The sequence below is a fragment of the Cotesia glomerata genome, linkage group LG4, assembly GCF_020080835.1.
Source record: "Cotesia glomerata isolate CgM1 linkage group LG4, MPM_Cglom_v2.3, whole genome shotgun sequence".
In the NCBI taxonomy this organism is placed as follows: domain Eukaryota; kingdom Metazoa; phylum Arthropoda; class Insecta; order Hymenoptera; family Braconidae; genus Cotesia; species Cotesia glomerata.
The window spans coordinates 12,170,029-12,189,316 of NC_058161.1; the positions used below are offsets into that span (position 1 = coordinate 12,170,029).

Consider the following 19,288-nt stretch of genomic DNA (forward strand, 5'->3'; position numbering starts at 1 on the left):
ATTTAATATCAATAAATATATCGTTTCATTTTTTTTTTTTTTTTTTTTTTTTTTTATATATATATTATAAGTAATATAAAAAAGTAGAGTATAAATATATATATGAAATATTATTAACAATTGTTCCCTTGGACGAAAATTTTTAAAAATATGCCGGGGACTTTTTTATGTATTTATATATTAAGTATCAATTAAGTACTCGAGCCCTAGTCACTGTGATTATAATTATTAATTAATTAATTAATTAGATGATCAATTAATTATTAATAGTGTAAGTGATTGTAAATGTTAAGTAAAAAAAAATAATCAGGAGAAATTGTGTTTTCCATGATTGTACAAATTAGGTCTGAGAGTTATCGCACCCTCGACCCAGAAGTTCGGTCGTTCCAACATGTTTTGCCATAAAGATAATTCACGTCCTGTTGCGTCCATCCAATCAACTGGTTTGCCGTAGTGTTTACCTTAAATAATTTAAAAAAATAATTAGTTTCTATTTATTGTTATTATTAATGGAAATTTCAAATTCTTAGGAAAATAATGAGGTATTATATTAAATTAAGTTTTATAAAAAATTGATGAATGATTTTTGTTAAATTGAACTGTACTTTCTTAAATATTGACATTTTTTAAGATACAAGCTCATCCTGATGTTACATTCTTCAAGAGCTTTCATTTGAGTACCCACATGCATTTTTCATATATTTTTGATATATACATATATATAATATATATAAATATATGAAAAATACATGTGGGTACTCAAATGAAAGGTCTTGATGAGCGTAATGTCAGAGTGAGCTTATATCTTTAAAAATGTCAATAATTGAAAAATTATATTGTATTTTATAAATTTATGATATTTTTAAAGATATAAGCTCATCTTCATGTTATGCTCATCAAGAGCTTTTATTTGAGTACCCACATCAATTTTTCATATATACATATATATAATATATATAAATATATGAAATATATGAAAAATTGATGTGGGTACTTAAATAAAAGGTCTCAATGAGTAGAACATCAAGATGAGCTTATATCTTTAAAAATATCAATATTTCTCAAGATACAAGGTCATTTCTTAATAACTGTACTAGTACTAATAAATTGCACTATACTTTCTTAAATATTGACGTTTTTAAAGATATAAGCTCATCCTGGTGTTATACTCATTAAAAGCTTTCATTTGAGTACCCACATGCATTTTTCATATATTTTTCATATATACATATATATAAATATATAAATATACAAAATATATGAAAAATTGATGTGGGTACTCATATGAAAGCTCTTAATGAGCTCAACATCAGGATGAGCTTATCCCTTCAAAAACCTCAATATTTCCCAAGATACAAGGTAATTTCTTAATAACTAACATTTTTAAAGATATAAGCTCATTCCGATGTTACACTCATCAAGACCTTTCATTTGAGTACCCACATGCATATTTCATATATTTTTCATATATACATATATATATATATAGTATACATAAATATACAAAATATATGAAAAATTGATGTGGGTACTCAAACGAAAGCTCTTAATGAGCTCAACACCAGGATGAGCTTATAAATCTATAGTTTCCAAAATACAAGCCACTTACTAGTCCCCAAATTGAACCTGACACCTCCAAGAAACTCATTACTCGCGATCCTATCATGATCCCAAACAGTAAGCTCGAGCCCCCTCTCAGCGAGTTCCTGAAGACTGACATCCTTATAAATAAAAGTGTGTCCCCAAACCGGATTCCCGTCGCTCTTTCTCACAACACTGGTCTTCTGCTTTCCAGCCCTTCCTTTATCAGGTAGCAAATAGCTCTTACAAAAGGGGTCACATGTTCCTGAATTTTTGGTTTTCGTCTGAAGATTCCTAGCCTCCTTAACCAAGACATGCAGCGAGCCTCTGCTCCAGTTCTTCTTGCCCTTTCTCGGCTCTCCAACGATAGTAACACTTTCTCTTTCTCTATTCTCGAGTTGACAAAGTTCTGGAGGGACAAACTTGAGCCCGACAATAACCTCGCCCTTGTATCTCTCCACAGGGTCATCAAAAGCCTCCGACCTTTCTTGCAAGTGATACCACTTTGGCGTCGGGTCATCGAAGATTTTATTCTCCAAGGGCATCCGAACTTCTCCGAGGAAGTCGTTCCTCCCGAACATGTCCGAGTGCCAGACAGTTAACCACAAAATTCTATTCTCCAAAGAATTGAGATTAATATTAAATTTAAGTGTCTCATCAAAAACTGGATTGAGCGTGTGCTTTTTAACTTTTGTCTTCCTCTTCCCTCCCTTGGATTTATCAGGAAGTAAATAAACTTTGACGTAAGGGTCGGACCTGTTTCTCTTAACGTCAACAGGCGCTAAATCTTTGCACTGGCTGATCATCACTTGGAAGGTCAGCTGCTTGTAATCGTACTGGAGAGAGAATTCTACTTCGCCGCGGACTGCTACGGAGCCGCACCACTTGCCCTCGCCGGCGCCACTGTACACTGAGGCCATTGAGTCAGACCTGGCGCCCAGGCTGGACAATGATGCGCGGTTTAAGTCTTGGAGTCTGCCTCGAGGTTCAAAGCGCTTTGCTCCGCCGATGATAGGCGTGCTGCAAGCTTCTGATAGGGTGTCTTCGTCGGGGACGGGCGCTCGCCTTCGCTCGCGCTTGCCTGGAGATGGGATCTCCAGGCCGGGCGCGCTCAACGCGCGCTTGGGGGCTGATGTTAAGTTTCGGGCGAAGCCTGGAGGGCGGTATCTAGAAATTTTTAAATAATGATTCTTGTTAAATTGCAATGTACTTGATTAAATATTGAAGGTTTTTAAGATATAAGCCCATCCTGATGTTAGGCTCATTAAGAGCTTTCATTTGAGTACCCACATGCATTTTTTATATATTTTTCATATATTTATATATATAGTATATGTAAATATATGAAATATATGAAAAATTGATGTGGGTACTCAAATGAAAGGTCTTGATGAGTGTAATGTCAGAATGAGCTTATATCTTTAAAATATATATTATATATATTACATAATTGAGAAATGACCTTGTATCTTGTGAAATATTGACATTTTTAAAGATATTAGCTCATCCCAATGTTACACTCATCAAGACCTTTCATTTAAGTACCCACATCCATTTTCATATATTTATATATATTATATTTATATATATATGTACATATATATATATATATATATATATATATATGTATATATCAAAAATACATGTAGGTACTCAAATGAAAGCTCTCGATGAGAGTAACATGAGTATGAGCTTATATCTTTGAAAATGTCAATAGTTCACGAGATATAAGGTCATTTCTTAATATATAATATATATTTTGAAGATATAAGCTCATCCTGATGTTAGGCTCATTAAGAGCTTTCATTTAAGTACCCACATGCATTTTTGATATATTTTTCATATATCTATATATATAGTATATATAAATATATGAAATATATAAAAAATTGATGTGGGTACTTAAATGAAAGCTCTCAATGCATATAATCTTAGAATGAGCTTATATCTTTAAAAATGTCAATAGTTCTCAAGAACCAAGGTCATTTCTTAATTACTGACATTTTTAAAGATATAACCTCATCTTGATGTTACACTCATCAAGACCTTTCATTTGAGTACCCACATCAACTTTTCATATATTTTTCATGTATACATATATATAAATACATAAATATATAAAATATATGAAAAATTGATGTGGGTACTCAAATGAAAGCTCTTAATGAGTGTAATGTTAAAATGAGCTTATATCTTTAAAAATGTCAAGAGTTCCCAAGATACAATGTCATTTTTTAATTACGTATATTGGATACCAAAACCCTTACCTTGCGGACTTGACTCCAGTATTAGAAGGCAAAAAGTGATACATGCTATGCGCCTTGTGCATAGCGGAAGTAATAGCAGGCAGCCTCGGCAGCGAGTTAGTCGTCGAAGTACTCGTCGGAGTTTGCAACCCTCTCGGCAAAGTCATAGCCCTGGACTCATCAAACTCAAACTCCGAATCATTATCCTCCTGATCTTTTTCCGCGGCAGACTTGCGCCTTCTGTGCCTGGGGTCATCGGGAACCGATGACCTCCTCCTATTGCTCCAGATCTTTTCTTCAACCGAGCCCTGTCCCACCGAACTGGCTGTAGTAACAGTATTGCTAGCTCCAATAGACCCACAACTTCTAACTCTATCCAGCTGCTCTCTGGAGAAGCTTTTAGGATTAAACAACAAATCTCCAGCAGAACGTCGCTTAGCAGCCATCGCTAAGACATTAGCAGTGGCTCCAATGTCTCCGGAGCTTATCAAGCTCAACTTGTTCCTGGAGTCAGCAGCCATGAGCGCGGATTCAAAGCTTCCTCTCCAGGAGAATCTTTCATAGTCACTCGTCTCTTTTTCTTCTCTTTCTTCACTTTCCGCTCCGGTGACCTGGTGGCTGTTGATTAACAAAAGCGGGTCATGTGACTTTGACCTGGGGAGCTGCAAGTGGCTAAAAGTCGGAGTCTGCTGCGCAGACTCCGACGTAGACTCGTCTTCAGTCGTCGATGCTGACGAAGGAGTCCTAGTGTGTTGAGGATAACGCCTCCAAGAATTTGACGGCGAGTTGTTCTCCGAGACCTGGTGCATTAGTGCCACTAATCTGCTGCCTATATGGTGCATCACTTTAGCAATCAGCGGAGGACTGCTGTAAGGAGTTGAACTTGCGTCTGAACTATCTCCTGCTATTTTAGTAAAACTCTGGACCAACTTCTGGTAAACGAACGCAGTGTCTTTGATATTCGTTGGCTTACTAGGCTCCTGGTCAGCTGTTTCGGAGTTCATGTCGAAATTGCTGATGATCTGCTGGCAGCTAGCAGAGATCTGCTCTTGGAGAGTAGATCGGCTAGTTGCGCCTTCGAGGTCTGAGCTGGTGTAGTCAGAAGAGTCGTAAGAGTCAGACCAAGTGTCTTCTGAGCTTAGGTACTCGACTATTTCCCTGACCTGGAAGGAAAAAATAGAATTAGTGACTCTTGGTAAATTGCAATGTATTTTCTTAAATATTGACGGGTTTTAAGAAATGAGCTCATCTTGGTGTTGGGGTCATCAAGAGCTTTCGTTTGAGTACCCACATGCATTTTTGATATATTTTTAGTATATATGTATATGTAATATATATAAGTATATAAAATATATGAAAAATTGATGTGGGTACTCAAATCAAAGGTCTTGATGAGTGTAATGTCGGGGTGAGCTTATATCTTTGAAAATTTCAATATTTAACGAGATACAAGGTCATTTCTTAATAATTGATATTTTTAAAAATCTAAGCTCATCATGATGTTACACTTATCAAGAGCTTTCATTTGAGTACCCACATGCATTTTTGATATATTTTTCATATATACATATATGTAATAAATATAAATATATAAAATATATGAAAAATTGATGTGAGTACTTAAACGAAAGGTCTCGATGAGTGTAGTGTAAAGATGAGCTTATATCTTTAAAAATGTCAATATTCCACAAAATACAAGGTCATTTCTTAATTATGTAATATATATAATATATATTTTAAAGATATAAGCCCATCTTGACATTACACTTATCGAGACCTTTCATTTGAGTACCCACATGCATTTTTGACATATTTTTCATATATACATATATATAAATATATGAAATATATGAAAAATTGATGTGGGTACTCAAATAAAAGATCTCGATGAGTGTAACATCAGGATGAGCTTATATCTTTAAAAATTTCAATATTCCACAAAATACAAAGTCATTTCTTAATTATTGATATTTTCAAAAATATAAGCTCATCTTGATATTATACTTATCAAGAGCTGTCATTTGAATACCCACATGCATTTTTAATATATTTTTCATATATACATATATGTAATATATATATATAAATATATAAAATATATAAAAAATTGATGTGGGTACTCAAATGAAAGCTCTCAATGAGCATAACATCAGGATGAGCTTATACCTTAAAAAATGTCAATAGTTCACAAGATACAAGCTCATTTCATAATTATGTAACAAATATATATATATATATTTCAAAGATGTCTATCTATCTATCTAACCTGATCATCCCTGATCCCCGGAACTGTCTTCATCAACCGAGTCAATTCATTCTCAAAATAAACCAACTGCGGCGGCTTGGTCCGCTTGCCACGTGGCAGCTCTTGAGTCTGCTGGACAACCACTGGCGCTGCTGCAGAATTCGAGTTCGCAACCATAGTCTTAAAAAACTGCCGCATCTTGGACATCATAAGATTAGTCTCCTCATCGCTGGACCAGTTATTAAAGCTGTCCTTCCTTGACAAAGAATGATTAATAGGAATCGCCACGAATTCTTTTTTATCATTAACATTATCCTTGAAATTCTTCAACTCTGTCGCAGAAGTATCAACAGGCTCCGGCTGGATCAAGTCATCGCAGCTTCCAACAAACCCAGAGTCCCTAGACTGCTTCCTGTCGTCTTCATCTGGAGCCTCAGCTTGCGGAGTCTTGGACCTTTCTTCCTCAGAAGTAACCTGAGCAAAACTCTCAATATCTTTGTCTTCTTCTAATTCAGGACTTTTGTTGGATCCTTCAGGATGATTTCCTAAATTGCGCTTCTTCTTCTTGCGCTTTACCGTGTCAACACCTTCAACGAACCCAGCTACGTCTTCATCAGGGACGGTGGAGTCGTCAGACTCGTCTGGAGAGTCTTGATTGGTCAAATCTTGTAGTGAATTTTGCGAGGTTAAATTTTGCGAGCCTGAATTTTGAGTCAGAGCTAAAAGATTGTCTAATGAGGAGCTGTGAGACCTGCCAGTACCTCGAGCTCGGACCAACCTTTTCCTCCGCTGAGCTTCGGGACTCGGCCGGCCCTCCGAGTCACTTCCTACGGAACCATCCGAGTCCCTACGATCTTCTCTAAAGCCCAAAAATTCCGACAAAAAATACTTTTCAAGCCGGGAAGAATTGTCATTGGCACTGTCGGAATTTATTCCAGGGTCCTTAAGGCTCTCTACACCTTCTGAGTAAACACTAGATGTCTCTGACAAGCTGTCAATCTCTCTACTTAAAGTATCAGTTGATTTAAGGTCATCATTAAAGAGATTTAGATTGTTTTCTAATTCAGAGTCAAGGTTATCAGGACGTGAATCAACGCCACCTAGCCCGAAAAAAAAGTACTTCTCTAACTCAGATGTAGATGGCGGGCGCTTAGATTTCCAGGTGAGGCTAAACTCAGCCTCACTTTCCTCGCAAGACTCCTCGACTATGGTGTGAAGGGTAAAGTCTATCGCTTGGCGGTGGTAACCTCTTAATTCTTCCTCCCGGTCACCGGATAAGTGGTTTGCTTCGTCTTCAGAACTGTCCTCTGTGTTGGTAGTTGGGGTACTCTGCTCGTCCTCATCGTGGGACACTTCCTCCACCCAGGAGTCGTCGTCCGCCAGACCTTCCTCCAGTATTACGTCTACCTGGGTGGGAGAAAGTTTTACACTGTCACTTTTTTGCACTGAACACTCGCGAGAATTTAAATCAGATGATTTTTCGGAATTATTTAAATCAGCTGATCTATCAAAATCAGCTGATTTTTCAAAATTTTTAAAATCAGCTGATTTTTCAGAATTATTGAAATCAGCTGATTTTTTTGAATTATTAAAGTCAGCTGATTTTTTTGAATTATTAAAATCAGCTGATTTTTCAAAATTATTGAAATCAACTGATTTGTCAAAATTTTTAAAATCAGCTGATTTTTTTGAATTTCTAAAATCAGCTGATTTTTTTGAATTATTAAAATCAGCTGTTTTTTCAAAATCAGCTGATCTGTCAAAATCGGCTGATTTTTCAAAATGATTAAAATCAGCTGGTTTGTCAAAATTAGCTGATTTTTCAAAATTTTTAAAATCAGCTGATTTTTTTGAATGGTTAAAATCAGCTGATTTATCAAAATCATTAGAATCAGCTGATCTGTCAAAATTTTTAAAATCAGCTGATCTGTCAAAATCAGCTGATTTTTCAAAATTATTAAAATCAGCTGATTTATCAAAATTTTTAAAATCAGCTGATTTTTTTGAATTGTTAAAATCAGCTGATTTATCAAAATTTTTAAAATCAGCTGATTTTTTTGAATGATTAAAATCAGCTGTTTTTTCAAAATGATTAAACTCAGCTGTTTTTTGAAAATTTTTAAAATCAGCTGATAATTGAGAACTGTCAGTTATCTCGGTTGAGCGATCACTGCGTCGCTTCACCATTAACGGTCGACGTGGTCCCGAGGCTGCTAGTTGAGGTGTTTCCAACGCCTCCAGCGCCAGATGGTAGTACCCGGCCAGCCCTGACGACTGTTGTTGAGGTTCACATTGCGTCTTACTACTGTCATCTGGCTGGAGCAAAGTCGTCGTATCAGAGGTTATAACACTCACTGGTTGGTACGCGTTAGATGTAATCATCACAAGACTCTTGTACTTGTTGTTTGACAACGATTGCAAATATTTATTGTCATAATTTTTTAATTTAGAGGGAAAGCCAAGCTCGACTGACTCCAGTGGCGTTCCCCGGCACACTGGCTCCCCACCTGTAGTTTCACTTCCATCCACCTCATTTTCTCCCACCAGTAACTCACTCACTTCACTCACTGCCTTCACCTGCCGCTCCAACATTGATTCGCTTAATGTATCATCACTCACAATCCTTTTATTTTTTTTATATGACACCGATTCTTTTGCATTTTTTTCTAAGGCACTTTTATCACTTTTCCACACTTCTAATGAATCTGGCACTGTTGAGTCACTAATCACATTGTTGTCATTATTATTATTAATCACATTGTCACTTTTTGAGTCAGCTGTCAAAATTTCAGGGTTTATTTTCCGGATTGATTTTAAGGTTATCGTGTCCAAATTATCCGCTGAGTCAGCTGAGTAGCTGATGTCATTGCTAATATTTTTAGAAACTGATGGTGGCGCCACTGAAGTGTTCTCGAGGTTAGGATTGATGGTTTTGAGAATTACGCCATTTTGATCAGCTGTTTCGTGATAACTTGGCAATAAACTATCTTCTTCTTCATTTTCATCGTCTTCATTGTTATCATCATCTTCATCATCATCATTATTGACAACAAATACTCGAGAAAAACGGTGAGATTTTTCTTCATCATCAAAATCACTGCTGTCTGCACAAGAGCTTGAATTTTCTTCGTCATCTTCATCATCATCTTCATTGTTGTTATCTGAAAAAATATAAAAATTAATTTAGGTAGTTAATAATTTATAATAATAAATTTAGCCGACATTTTTGATTTTGCTTAATTTATTAAATTATAACTAAAAATATTTTTTTTAAATTGCACTTATAGTTTTTAACTAATGAAAACATTTTTTTTTTAATAATTTTTTAATAAAAAAAATCATAAACATTTTTAGAATTTTTTTTTATTCAAAAAATGATTACAAAAAAATAAAAAAAAAAATTCACTTGTAAAAAACTTCAAAAACTATAAGTATAATTTTTTAAAAATATTTTTTTGCTATAATTTAGTGAATTAAGCAAAATAAAAAAATTAAAAATGTCGGCTAACTTTATTATTATAATAATTTTAATGACAAAAAAATAAAATTATATTAAAATTAGCTTGATCATTTTTTAATTTTATTTGATAAAAAAATTATTTTTAAAAAATTGCATTTTTTTTATCTATTTTTAAATTTCTAGATATCAATTTTTTTTGGAATTTTTTATAAATTTAGCAAATATTTAATAATTTTTTTTAACAAATAAATTATGGCAAAAAAAAATTTTTAAAAATAAAAAATGCAATTTTTTTAAAATAATTTTTTGGAACAAATTTTTTTATTAAAAAAAATTAAAAAATACTCTAGTGACTGCTAACTTTAATGTCTTTTTTTTCCAATTAATTTATTTCTTAAAAAAATTTTAAAAATTATTAAATAAGCAGCGACTTAAATCTTCATTAAAATAAAAAATATTTTTTTAATTAAAAATGTAATTTTTTAGAAAAAATTAAGAATTAAAATTGTCAAAAAAAATAAATTAATTCTTCACCTGGAATTGAAGGAGAATTATTATCATCTAATGGCACTTGGTTACTTATTTCATGATCGGACCCATTGCAATTAATTTCAAGGTTTGTGTCATCATTATTAGCTTGAACTGATGATTTTTCGGTGTCTTCCTTTGGAGGATCTTTGAGGTTAGTAGGTTCGTCGAACTTCAAGTGAGCGCCGTGGTAAATACTTTCGTAGTGGCCAACTAAAGAACCGTCAGGTCGGAATGTAAAAATAGAGTCTGCGGTGTTGAAGCTGCCAGAGTCCATTATTTTAGGGTCGCAGTAGAAACTTCGGTGGATTTCTGATTGGGAGATGAATTTAGGGTGCCAAGAGAACCAAGGTCCGACATTTTTTAGCTTTAGGTTGTCCGACTTGCTCGCGGTTATCATTGAAGAGGCTGCCGCTGCTGCGAAGTCACCGTTGTTCCACAGAGACGCGGGAACTGGAACTGGGTACGGCACTGGAACTGGGATTGGAACCGGAACTGGTAGAACATTTCTGTTCGTACCTCCACAAGCCTAAGTAAAAAAATAATAATTATTATTATTAATAAATAGATGACTTTTGTTAAATTACACTGTACTTTCTTAACAATTGACATTTTTAAAGATATAAGCTCATCCTGATGTTACACTCATCAAGAGCTTTCATTTGAGTACCCACATGCATTTTTCATATATTTTTCATATATACATATATATAATATATATAAATATATAAAATATATGAAAAATTGATGTGGGTACTCAAATGGAAGGTCGTGATGAGTGTAAACTCAAGATGAGCTTATATCTTTGAAAATATCAATAGTTCACAAGATACAAGGTCATTTCTTAATTTTCTAATATATATATATAACATATATTTCAAAGATATGAGCTCATCTTGACGTTACACTCATCAAGAGCTTTGATTTGAGTACCCACATGCATTTTTGATATATTTTTCATATATACATATATATAATATATATAAATATATAAAATATATAAAAAATTGATGTGGATACTTAAATGAAAGGTCTTGATGAGTGTAAACTCAAGATGAGCTTATATCCTTAAAAATGTCAATAGTTTACAAGATACAAGCTCATTTCTTAATTATGTAATATATATTTTAAAGATATAAGCTCATCTTGACATTAAACTCATCGAGAGCTTTCATTTGAGTACCCACATCAATTTTTCATATATTTTATATATTTATATTATATATATGTATATATGAAAAATATATCAAAAATGCATGTGGGTACTCAAATGAAAGCTCTTAATGAGTGTAACATCAGAATGAGCTTATTTCTTTAAAAATGTCAATAGTTCACAAGATACAAGGTCATTTCTTAATTACTGACATTTTTAAAGATATAAGCTCATCCCGATATTACACTCATCAAGACCTTTCATTTGAGTACCCACATGCATTTTTGATATATTTTTCATATATACATATATATATATAAATATAAAAATATATGAAAAGTTGATGTGGGTATTCAAATGAAAGGTCTTGATGAGTATAACATCAGGATGAGCTTATATCTTTGAAAATATCAATAGTTCACAAGATACAAGGTCATTTCTTAATTTTCTAATATATATGACATATATTTTAAAGATATGAGCTCATTTTGACATTCTACTCATCTAGAGTTTTGATTTGAGTACCCACATGTATTTTTGATATATTTTTCATATATACATATATATAATATATATAAATATACATAAAAGTTGATGTGGGTACTCAAATGAAAGATATCGATGAGTATAACATCAGGATGAGCTTATATCTTTAAAAATGTCAATAGTTCACAAGATACAAGGTCGTTTCTTAATTATGTATCCTGGAGACTTTTCTTATTCTCTTAATAATATTTATTAATAATAAAATACACACCTGACAAGAAGTAGATCCACGTCGCCGACCAAGACAACAATCCCAAACATTAGCATCCTTAATATCATTAATCGGATGACCCGAAGCATCACTGCACAACGCAGACGGCAAAGAAGGCAAGCTATTGCTCTCAAAATAATCCCAGTCACAGTCCTCGAGACTCTGACTGTGACTGCTGGCGTTCCTCGCTGTTCCAGGTGGGATCCCACCAGTCAAGTAAGATGACCCGGAACAGCTGCTGTCAGCGTCATCCTCTTCATCTCGCCCGGACGACGAGTCCGAGCTGATGAAAACCAGCCGCCGATAGTCGGGAATCCTCGGGGAATCCCCGGATCCACTACGAAGGAGACTTTGACGCGCTATTTGGAATGATATGTCTTCTGTACTGTATGACCTTGCGTATGATCTTCCTCTTCTTCTTGAACCTTTTCATTAATTATTAATTATTAATAAAATATTTTATATTTATTATTATTTATTAAAGTCTCCTTTCCACCAAAAATATAACACAACACAAACACCAGAATAAAATATTAAAAACCATATTAATATTATTACTGTGATTCCTAATTGTACTAATCTTAAAGTATTCATTTTTTATTTATTTATTTATTAATTATTTTATTTATTTATTAATTATTTTATTTTCTTATTAATTATTTTATTTATTTAGTAATTATTTTTTTTTTATTAAAAAAAAATTGTATAGCGTGTTGGTAAGTTACTTTAAAACTAAATGATGAAATAATAAATTTAAAGGCTTCAATAATCAATCAATCAATGTAAGCTAATAAAATAAACTAACTAAATAAAAAAATAATTTAATAATACTGTCTTAAGATATTAATATTTTTTTTTTGTATTTAAATATTTTTTTTCTAACGAAAAAAAATACTAAAAAATTTTTTTTGTCAAAAAAATTTTTTTAAGATGCAACGCCATCTTTTCGAAATGTAAGTAACTATAAAATTGTGGAGGGGGTATATGACGTAATAAGAGGTTGGCAAACGAGCAAAGAGTGTGTTTTAAAACACGAAGCGAAGAAAAGGATATTTTTTAACTTATTTATGCATAATTAATTATTAAAATGATTGAAGAATATTTATAAATAATTATTAGAATATTTATAAATAATTATTAAAATTATTTTATTTTATAAAATAATACCTTGTGAATCAAACTGTCTGCGCCTTCGTAGTATAGTTCGCCCCTGCGAAGAGACATTACCAAACTTAACAGTGGAATCCGAGCGCGTGTCGCTGACCCTCGGTGGATCATCTTCTCCAGCGCTTGTGGCTTCGCTGTCACGAACTCTATCTCTTTCATCGTTCTCAACGACGATGTCTCGAGGGTCTAATCTTGATTTTTTTGCTGGGTCAACATAGTCGTATAATCCTGACTCGCTTAACCTAAAAAAATATTAAGAATTAGAAATAACTAGCACTTGTGAACTATAAATAAATAAAATTTGAATTACTAAATAATAATTCTTATTAAATTGCGCTGTACGTTTTTAGCTATTGACATTTTTGAAGATATAAGCTCATCCTGATGTTACAATCATCAAGAGCTTTCATTTGAGTACCCACATGCATTTTTGATATATTTTTCATATATACATATATGTAATATATATGTAATATATATAAATATATGAAATATATGAAAAATTGATGTGGGTACTCAAATGAAAGGTCTTGATGAGTATAATCTTAGGTTGAGCTTATATCTTTAAAAATGTCAATAATAAACAAGATACGAGGTAATTTTTTAATTATGTAATCTATATATAATATATATTTTGAAGATACAAGCTCATCCCGATGTCACACTCATCAAGAGCTTTCATTTGAGTACCCACATCAATTTTTCATATATTTTTCATATATACATATATATATAATATATATAAATATATAAAATATATGAAAAATTGATGTGGGTACTCAAATGAAAGGTCTCGATGAGTATAATCTTAGAATGAGCTTATATCTTTAAAAATGTTAATAATAAACAAGATAAAAGGTCATTTTTCAATTATGTAATATATATAATATATATTTTAAAGATATAAGCTCATCCCGATGTTATACTCATCAAGAGCTTTCATTTGAGTACCCACATGCATTTTTGATATATTTTTCATGTATACATATATGTAATATATATAAATATATAAAATATATGAAAAATCTATGTGGGTACTCAAATGAAAGGTCTCGATGAGTGCAAAGTCAGGATGAGCTTATATCTTTAAAAATGTCAATATTTCACAAGATACAAGGTCATTTCTTAATTATGTAATATATATTTTAAAGATATAAGCTCATCTTGATGTTACACTCATCATAAGCTTTCATTTGAGTACCCACATCAATTTTTCATATATTTTATATATTTATATATATTATATATATGTATATCTTCAAAATATATCAAAAATGCATGTGGATACTCAAATGAAAGGTCTCAATGAGTATAATGTCAGGATGAGCTTATATCTTTAAAAATATCAATAGTTCACAAGATACAAGGTCATTTCTTAATTATGTATCTAGAGATAAAAAAAATTCTTTTTTAGTAAAACTGACATTTAAAATTTTTCTTTACAAATAAAAAATTAATTACCTGATGCTATCACTCCCGGAGCTTTCATACCTAGCACTGCTATTAGACTCCCTCCTGGTCCTCGAAATAGCATCGCGTATCCTCTGAGAACTCAACGACTCGCTCCTCTCGGCGACAATTTTCCTCGGAAGCCCCGGAGTAGGTTCGCTCTCACTTTCTCTAGGACTGTACCTGGAAGACGATCTGGTGCTAAGAGGACTAGCTTCTGGAGACAAGTGGCTGGACAATATTCTACCAGCTGACTCCTCGTCATCCTTATCATCTTCTACAATAGTCTTAACATCTTTACTCCCTTCTTCTTCCTCTTCTTGGTCTTTCTCTTCACTAACAACAACATCCAATTTATTTTTATCCTCACTAGAAGCAAAATCTTCAACATCCATGTTAACTTTTTCAATATTGAATTTAGCTCGTTTGTTTTTTTGCAGCAGCAATAACTTAGGAATCAAACTCGGCGAGCTTTCTTTCTCCAGCTGGTAATTATTGTTGATAATATTGCTGTTATTATTGCTGAATATTCGCGTGGGAGTTGAGGGTGGTCTCAAGTCATCAGCACTTCCACGGGTGCTTCGTTGAAGAGGTATGTTAGATCTTCGGGCTTCGTTTCGCGGATTAATGTCTTCATACTCACGAACTTCACTTCGTCTTAGGACTGGGATGCTTGATTTTTTACTAATGTCGCGGAATTTAGGTGAAGATTTATTTAATGCTTCGCTATCTCTCGACAAGCTGACATCTTTAGATGAAGATTGAGAGCTTGAAGGAGATTGTGAAGAATATTTTAAAGATTTTGGAATTGTTAGTCCTGTAAAATCGGGTATGCGCGATTTTACCTTTAATTTTTCAATACTATTCTCGATATCCATTGAGTCATTTTTATTTTTAAGTGATTTTTTTTCTTTAATTACTTTCATTCGTTGGAAAAAATATTCTTTTTTTTTTTTTTTTGGATGGATAATCTAATCTTTTTGATGAATTTTTCTTTATCAGAAATATATATTGGGATAATTACTTATAAATTCTTGATTTTTGATGAGTAATCATGGATAATTGATTTTCATGTCGTCATTAACCTGTAACAATATTATTTTTTGTAATTAATGGTTTTTCATTTTAGGATACTGATTTTTATAAATAATGATTTTTTTTTAATTTAGTAGATAATTATTTAGGTTATTGGTATTATATTCGATAAAAAAATTTTGGATATTTAGTAATTAAATAATAACAATGATAATGATAATTGACTGCCGTAGTGAACTATAAATAAATAAAATTTTTAATTATTGAAAAATGAATTTTGTTATATTGCATTGTACTTTCTTAAATATTGAGATTTTCAAAGATATAAGCACATCCTGATGATACACTCATTGAGAGCTTTCATTTGAGTACTGACATGCATTGTTGATATATTTTGAAGATATATATATATATATATATATATATATATATATATATATATAATATATATAAATATATAAAATATATGAAAAATTGATGTGGGTAATCAAATGAAAGGTTTTGATAAGAGTAATGTCAAGATAAGCTTATATCTTCAAAAATGCCAATATTTAACAAGATACGAGGTCATTTCTTAATAACTGACATTTTTAAAGATATAAGCTCATCCCAATGTTACATTTATCAAGAGCTTTCATTTGAGTACCCACATCAATTTTTGATATATATATAATGTATATAAATATATAAAATATATCAAAAATTGATGTGGGTACTCAAATGAAAGGTCTCGATGAGTGTAATGTAAGGATGAGCTTATATCTTTAGAAATGTCAATAGTTCACAAGATACAATGTCATTTCTTAATTATGTAGTATATATAATTCATATTTTAAAAATATAAGCTTATCCCGAGGTTATACTCATCAAGAGCTTTGATTTGAGTACCCACATGCATTTTTGATATATTTTTCATATATACATATATATATAATATATATAAATTTATAAAATATATGAAAAATTGATGTTGGTACTCAAATGAAAGGTCTCGGTGAGTGTAATGTAAGGATGAGCTTATATCTTCAGAAATGTCAATAGTTCACAAGATACAATGTCATTTCTTAATTATGTAGTATATATAATTCATATTTTAAAAATATAAGCTTATCCCGAGGTTATACTCATCAAGAGCTTTGATTTGAGTACCCACATGCATTTTTGATATATTTTTCATATATACATATACATAATATATATAAATATATGAAATATATGAAAAATTGATGTGGGTACTCAAATGAAAGGTCTCGATGAGTGTAATGTAAGGATGAGCTTATATCTTTAGAAATGTCAATAGTTCACAAGATACAATGTCATTTCTTAATTATGTAGTATATATAATTCATATTTTAAAAATATAAGCTTATCCCGAGGTTATACTCATCAAGAGCTTTGATTTGAGTACCCACATGCATTTTTGATATATTTTTCATATATACATATACATAATATATATAAATATATGAAATATATGAAAAATTGATGTGGGTACTCAAATGAAAGGTCTCGATGAGTATAACATCAGGATGAGCTTATATCTTTGATGATGTCAATTTTTCTCAAGATACAAGGTCATTTATCAATTATGTTTCTAGAAATAGAGAATTTTTGAATGCAGCCTAAATACCTAGTCAAGACCTTTTCAAAGACACTAAATTTCTCTAAAAAACCCGATTTTATATGACTATCTTGGACACAAAATTTTTCTTATTCTCTTAATAATATACATATTAATAATAGAAAAATAATCTTAAAAAATAAACTAAATAATCTCTTATAAAACAATACTCCCCACCCTAACTCCAACAAGCAATTAAAAAATAACAACAATAAAACTGTCAGATCATGTGTTGTCGACGTTGGACCGTTTAGAGCCGGTTTTCCGGATTAACACACACACACACAAACAGAGTTCCGCATTGAAACTAAAAACTGATAAAAATCAAAATTAAAAACTAAAGAGATTAAATAAATAAAAAAGTAATAACGAACCAAGACATTGTTAACAGCCCACAGCGTGAAGGTGAAGGTACAGGTAAAAAGCTTATTATTATTATATATATTTAAAGGCATCGCACGGAGCCTTATTCACATCCTCCAATCCTCTTGTCCATTATTTCTTACTTTTATAAAACTCCCCACTACGTCTCCAATAGCTACTCACTAGTTTACTATTTTATTTTAATTTAAAAAAAAAGTCGTAAAATTAATTTATTCTCTTAAATTAAATAATATATCTGAAATAAAAAATAAATATTAAATTAATTATAATAAAATTAAATTAAAATAAAATAATAATCCTACCTGTTGCATGTGACCGCATGAAATAAAACAGCAAGCTGTATATAATAGTAGTCTGTACCAGTATAACAATTCACATCAACATTTACACTTAAAATATACACACACAATTATTTTACACACATAAAACTTTAACGCGTAATGCCAGAGAGTTGACAGTACCAGAGTTTACCTTTACCTGGCTAAAAGACAAGTCCTCCTACCTGAACACTACTCCCACCATCTTATCTTCTGTCTTCTGTCTTCTGTCTTCTGGTGGCACGATCTTTTCTTCCTCCAGGTTCGAGATTTTTTAAATTATTTATTTAAGATTACGCCACTAGCGCCACCTTGGCGCCAAATTTCAAAATTATATTCTTTTTAAATAAATTATCAATTATGGCGGAAGATAACAGCTGGTGAGTAATAATAAAATTTTGACAATTATCTCAGTTTATTGTTACATTATTGATAAAAAATATTTATTTAATTAATTAATTAATTAATTAATTGTTAGAGTAGTTTATTAAGAGCTATGTAAAAATAATAATAACTTATTGATTATTTTATATTTATATTATAGTCAATAAGCTTCCAGAGGTCCAGAGGAACTATAGTCGGCCTATAGTTTGTTGATTAATTATTTAGATTTTAGATAGTGTAATAATGATAATCAATTCGTCACTTATTAATTAAGAAATTTACATTTTAAATTAATTTTAACATTCATACGTTTTTTATATATATAATATATAATATTGTATACTTATATCACTCTTCAGACATACATTTAACACATACGTGTGTTTATTTATTTTTTTTTTAATGATAATAATAATAATAATTCAATTTTGACTTGAAAAAGTTTATTATTATTATTATTATTATTATTATTAATAATATCATTGTTAAAGAAAAATTTTGCCTTAATAATAATAATTATTATTAAAAAATTTTTCGCAATAATAATAATAATAATAATAACAATACAGTTGGACTTGAAAAATTTATTATTATTATTAAAGAAAATTTTTTGCCATAATAATAATAATAATAATGATAATAATAATAAAGTTCAACTTAAGAAAATTTGTTATTATTATTATTTATTAAGTTTTTTGATGGGTTTTTTTTTCTTTTCCCTGATGACTGGTTTTTTATTATTATTATCATTATTAAAGAAAAATTTTGCCGTAATAATAATTATTATTATTATTAAAAAATTTTTCACAATAATAATAATAATGAAGTTTGACTTAAAAATTTTGTTATTATTATTATTAAAGAAAACATTTTGCCGCAGTGATAATAATAATAATAATAATAATAATAATAACGAATTTTTTAAGTTAAACTTAATCACTATTATTAATATTATTGTTTT

General features: G+C 31.1%; 1 protein-coding gene across 2 annotated transcripts; it reads right to left on the minus strand.

Moving 5' to 3' along the window:
• Window positions 1-107: 107 nt before the first annotated feature.
• LOC123263490 lies at window positions 108-18,123 on the minus strand. 2 transcript variants are annotated; one of them, XM_044726282.1, is made up of 12 exons: window positions 17,929-18,123; window positions 17,617-17,861; window positions 14,599-15,671; window positions 13,138-13,379; window positions 11,971-12,395; window positions 10,067-10,589; window positions 8,257-9,233; window positions 6,094-7,479; window positions 3,849-4,990; window positions 1,610-2,748; window positions 269-461; window positions 108-233 (listed from the first exon to the last, which is right to left on the minus strand). In XM_044726282.1, exons 3-11 carry the CDS (start codon window positions 15,510-15,512, stop codon window positions 307-309), a joined length of 6,903 nt encoding a protein of 2,300 aa, XP_044582217.1. In that variant the 5' UTR covers window positions 15,513-15,671; window positions 17,617-17,861; window positions 17,929-18,123; the 3' UTR covers window positions 108-233; window positions 269-306. The 2 variants fall into 2 exon arrangements, with proteins under 2 accessions (XP_044582217.1, XP_044582216.1); XM_044726281.1 differs by having other exon boundaries at window positions 108-461; window positions 17,929-18,122.
• Between the last annotated feature and the right edge of the window lie 1,165 nt (window positions 18,124-19,288).

What these genes read in the sequence shown, in the direction of transcription:
- LOC123263490 (XM_044726282.1), bottom strand. Translation starts at nt 15,512, where the DNA reads ATGAAAGTAATTAAAGAAAAAAAATCACTTAAAAATAAAAATGACTCA. An exon ending in TAATTCTCCTTCAATTCCAG is followed by an intron (nt 9,234 to 10,066) that starts GTGAAGAATTAA and finishes ATATTTTTTCAG; the next exon opens with ATAACAACAATGAAGATGAT. An exon ending in GACCACGTCGACCGTTAATG is followed by an intron (nt 7,480 to 8,256) that starts GTGAAGCGACGC and finishes TCTCCCACCCAG; the next exon opens with GTAGACGTAATACTGGAGGA.